This window comes from Condylura cristata, unplaced genomic scaffold (genome assembly GCF_000260355.1).
Source record: "Condylura cristata isolate star-nosed mole 26May11 unplaced genomic scaffold, ConCri1.0 scaffold00063, whole genome shotgun sequence".
Lineage (NCBI taxonomy): Eukaryota > Metazoa > Chordata > Mammalia > Eulipotyphla > Talpidae > Condylura > Condylura cristata.
This window is the reverse complement of record NW_004567164.1, coordinates 101,344-106,010: the sequence shown is the minus strand read 5'-3', so window position 1 is coordinate 106,010 and position 4,667 is coordinate 101,344. Positions and strand designations below refer to the sequence as shown.

The 4,667-nt window shown below is 41.1% G+C and overlaps 1 protein-coding gene across 1 annotated transcript; it reads right to left on the bottom strand.

Moving 5' to 3' along the window:
* Positions 1–184: 184 nt before the first annotated feature.
* LOC101621064 (zinc finger protein 2 homolog) lies at positions 185–1,050 on the bottom strand. Its single transcript, XM_012734637.1, is given in 2 exon segments — positions 185–606; positions 609–1,050. Coding segments are annotated over 2 exon segments (864 nt in total).
* Between the last annotated feature and the right edge of the window lie 3,617 nt (positions 1,051–4,667).

Below are 4,667 nucleotides of genomic sequence, written 5' to 3'. Positions count from 1 at the left end.
CCTGACATTCATAGAGTTTCTCTCCAGTGTGAATTCTCTTGTGTATATTGATGCATAATTTTGAGAATGTTTTCCCACACTCCTGACATTCATAGTGCTTCTCTCCAGAGTGACTATTCTGATGTCTACTGAGATATGACTTAACAGGAAAAAGTTTTCCCACACTCTTGGCATTCATAGGGCTTTACTCCGCTTGAGTCCTCTTATGAACATAAAGGCCTGAGCTAGTGTAGAAAGCCTTCCTACACTCTTCACATTGATAGGGCTTCACTCCAGTGTGCCTTCTCTGATGTCCAGTGAGATGTGACTTACGGGAAAAAGTTTTCCCACACTCCTGACATTCATAGGGCTTCTCTACAGTGTGTAATCTCTCATGGATCTTGAGGGTTGATTTCCAGGGGAATGTTTTCCCACACTTCTGACATTCATGGGGCTTCACTCCTCTGTGGCTCCTCTTATGACTATAACGTCCTGAACTGCTTTGGAAGGCCTTTCTACATTCCTGACATTCATAGGGCTTCCCTCCAGTGTGCCTTCTCTGATGTTTAGTGAGATGTGACTTATGGGAAAAAGTTTTCCCACACTCTTGACATTCATAGGGTTCTCTCCAGTGTGAACTTTCTCATGAATACTGAGGGATAATTTCCATGAGAAGGATCTCCCATACTGCTGACATTCATAGGGCTTCTCTCCAGTGTGTATTCTCTCATGCATATTGAGGGCTGATTTCCAGGAGAATGTTTTCCCACACTGCTGATATTCATGAGGCTTCACTCCTCTGTGGCTCCTCTTATGACTATAAAGTCCTGACCTGCTTTGGGAAGCCTTTCTACATTCCTGACATTCATAGGGCTTCACTCCTCTATGAGACCTCTTATGATTATTAAGGCCTGACCTACTTTGGAAAACCTTTCTACACTCTTCACATTTATAGGGCTTCGCTCCAGTGTGAGGTTTCCGGTCAGTGTGATTTCTGTGATGTACGGTAATGGATGATTTCGAAGAATATATTTTTGTACAGCCTTGATATTCATATGTTTTCTCTGTCATGACTATTTGGTGATGGTAATTGAGGGCAGATTTTTGGGGTGAAGTTTTTCTACATATTTCACATTCACAGGCTTTCTTTCCTGTGTGCTTCTTCTGATGGTTACCAATGTCTGGCTTGTGGTAGAAAGACTTTCGGCAATCTCGACATTCATCTGGTTTCTCTCCTCCATGAGACCTCTGATGTTTACTGAGGGCTGGTTTGCAGGAGAAAGATTTCCTACACTCTAGACATTCAAAGCGTTTCTCCCTTGGATGTGCTCTCTGAGGAACGCTAACAACTGACTTCTCTGAGGAAGTTTTCTTAATTTGTCTACATTTATACTACTTCATTCCTGTTTGAGATTGCGAAAGTTTCCCTGAGAAAGTTTTCACGCAATGTTTAGCACCAGTTTCTCTGTAGTGACAGTTCTCTGATACTGACTTTGGAAGGAAACCTCAGGGGTTTCCTCACATTCATAAGGTCCATCATCTGCTTGCATTTTCCCATGTTCAGGAAGAACAAAGATTGTAGGGCATGTGTCACCATGTCTATTATATTCATGAGGAGTCTGGCTTAACTGAGCAATCTCTTGGTGACAGCTGTGAAATGTGTGGCTGAGATTGTGCCCACTTTCAAAACATGTCTGCTGCTCACCTTTAACATGTCTGTACTGATTCATATTTACTGGTTTCACATTAACAGGTTCCCCTGTTTCACTGTACGTAGGGGGAGGCTGTCCTTGTGTTCTACCTTTGATGATGAAAGGTGGCTCACCACAGGTGTCCCAATATTCCTTGTATTTACAAGTAGTCTCTTCTGTAAGTGCTCTTCTCTGTATAAATATTAATTCCTTCCTCAAGTCTTTTCCTTGCTTACAAACTTCAAAAGGCTGATGAAAATTCTGAATCACCTAATGACTGATGCTTTTAGGATATCTGATGGATCCCCTCATTTTATTAAACACCTCATCTGTCTTTCTAGCATTCTCTTCATGAGGCTCACCAGGGGGAAACATGTTTCTATACACAGGAGAGACCTCAGGCATCACTGCTGAAATGATACGGTTTTTGATACTTTGGCTCATACTACGAATTGAGTCTAAATTACTTTTTTCCCCTAAGTCATCTGTTCTCTCATTGATGGGTATTTTGCTCTTGGCAATAAGAACTTTCCAGAAATGTCTGGTGTGGATTTTAGCGCTGGTCCTGGTCAGGTAATCCACAATATGGACATCTAAAAACAGAAAAAAATGGCCATTTATATAAATAACTAAACATTTTGAGTGAATGCTACTAAAAGGCATAAAAGTTTCTATTATAGTACAATTTGATGAGTATCGATATTCTAATTTTTTTTAAAAGGATTTATTTATTTATGCATACAGAGCTGGGGTACAAGCCAGAGGTGCAGGGTGGTGAGAAGCTTCACCAGAGACAGAGTAGGAGCAGAACAGGCAGACTGACGAAGTACACTGCTGAGGAGAGCAATGGGCGGTCAGGAGAGGTCTGTCGTGTCATGTTGGTCACCTTAGGGCTAGAAGCGAGCTCAAGCTGAAGTTGCATTAGTTTCTCAGTGCTGTGCTTTAACCCACTGCGCCACCAGGGAGGGCCCGATACTCTAATTTTTTAAAAAAGATTTCTTTATGCATACAAGAACTAGGACACAGTAGGCCAGGGTTATGGGGGTTGAGAGGATTCAGGAGAGTGGGGAGCAGGAGGGACAGATCAACTGAAATACACTGCTGAGCAGAGCAGTGGGCAGAAGAGTCTGTTGCTCCATGTAGGTCACCTCCCTGGTCAGAGTTTGAACTCATGGTGCTAATGCTGCCAAGAGCTTCATACTACTAGATTTACATGAATTGGAATTGATTTTCCAATTTATACTTTTTCACATAACAAATTATGAAAATAAGATATACTTCTATCAGTATATTGTGTACAAGAGCTGGGGTGTAGGCCAGATGAATAGGCATTGTGTATATGTGTCTGTGTCTTTGTGAATGAAAGCAGGCAGCGTGCGGAAAACACCAGGCGGAACAACAGAAATACACTATGGAGGAGAGCAGCACGTGAGACAGAAGAGGTCTTCAGTGCTGATTTTGGCTTTTGTGGCAATTTGGGTCAAATCTTCCGTGAATCAAACCAAGGTCATACCAGTGAGAGTGCTGAGACCTAAGCCACAGGCTTCCAGGGAGGCTCCAAGAACAACCTGCCTGTTCCAAACCAGGATGACGAGGTAGTAGAAATAGCTTACTTGATATTGTGTTGTTTCAGTTTTTCTAATAATTTATTTTTACATCATTTTGTGCCTTTTTCCATCTCATGTAATCCTGTGGACTTCCCATCACCAATTCACCTGTGTGTCATCACCAAAGTCACATGCACAGTCCATCCCATTTTTGATCCCATTCCATACTCCACCCCTGTGAAATGTCTCCAGTATACAGTTGTTCATTATTATTATATGTTTTTCCCCAATGGTCCTTTATGCTCCTGCTATGAGTGAAACCATCTGGAATTTATCTTTTTCTTTCTGGCTTATTCATTCCACTAAGCATGACCCCTTCCAGCTCCATCCATGCTGCTGCAAAGGGAATAGGTTTATCTTTTTTGATCGCCGAGTAATATTCCATTGTGTATATTGACCACATCTTTTTAATCCAGTCATCTACTTTTGGGCATCTGGATTGATTCCACACCTTTCCTATTGTAAATAAAGCAGCAATAAACATGGGGGTGCAGGTGTCTTTTTGAATCAGTGTTTTTGTCTCTTTTGTGTGATACCTAGGAGTGGGATTGCTGGGTCACATGCGAGCTCCATTTTTAGCAGTTTGAGAAACCCCCAAACATTTTTCCATAGTGGCTGTAGTAGTTTGCATTCCCACCAGCAGTGCAGGAAAGTTCTGTTTCCTTCACAACCTTGACTACACTGGTTGTTGATAGTTGTTTTAAGATGTGCCATTCTCACTGGTGTGAAATGATAGCTCATTGTAGTTTTGATTTGCATCTCCCTTATTACAAGTGATGTTGAACATTTTTTCATATGCTTGTTGGCTATCTGCATTTCCTCTTTGGAGGTCTTTTTAGCTCTTCTGCCCATTTTTTTCATGGGGATGTTTATTTTTATTGAGTTTCATCAGTTCTTTGTATATCTCCATGATCAATCCTTTATAGCAAGTTTTGTGTGAGAAAAAAATTTTCCAATCAGTAGGGTGTCTGTTTTTTGTAATGTCTCTTTTGCTGTACAGAAGCTCTTTAAATTGATGTAGTCCGATCTGTTTATCCTTTCTTTCCCTATCATTGCATTTGATGCTGTATCTTGAAAGATGTTACTGAGGTGTATGTTGTGTAGTGTTTCGCCCATCTTTGCTTCCAGGTATTATATGGTTTCCGTTCTTATGTCTACGTCTTTAATCCACTTCGTATTTGTTTTTGTGCATGGTGTGAGATAGTGATCTAGTTTCATTTTTTTGCATGTAGCTTCCCAGTTTTCCCAGCACCATTGGTTGAAAAAAGTTTCTTTGCTCCATTATATCTTCTTTGCTCCTTTCTCAAAGATTAGCTGCCCATAAACCTGTGGTTTATATCTGGGCTTTCTATTCGAATCCACTGGTCTGTGTGTCTGTTCTTATTCCAGT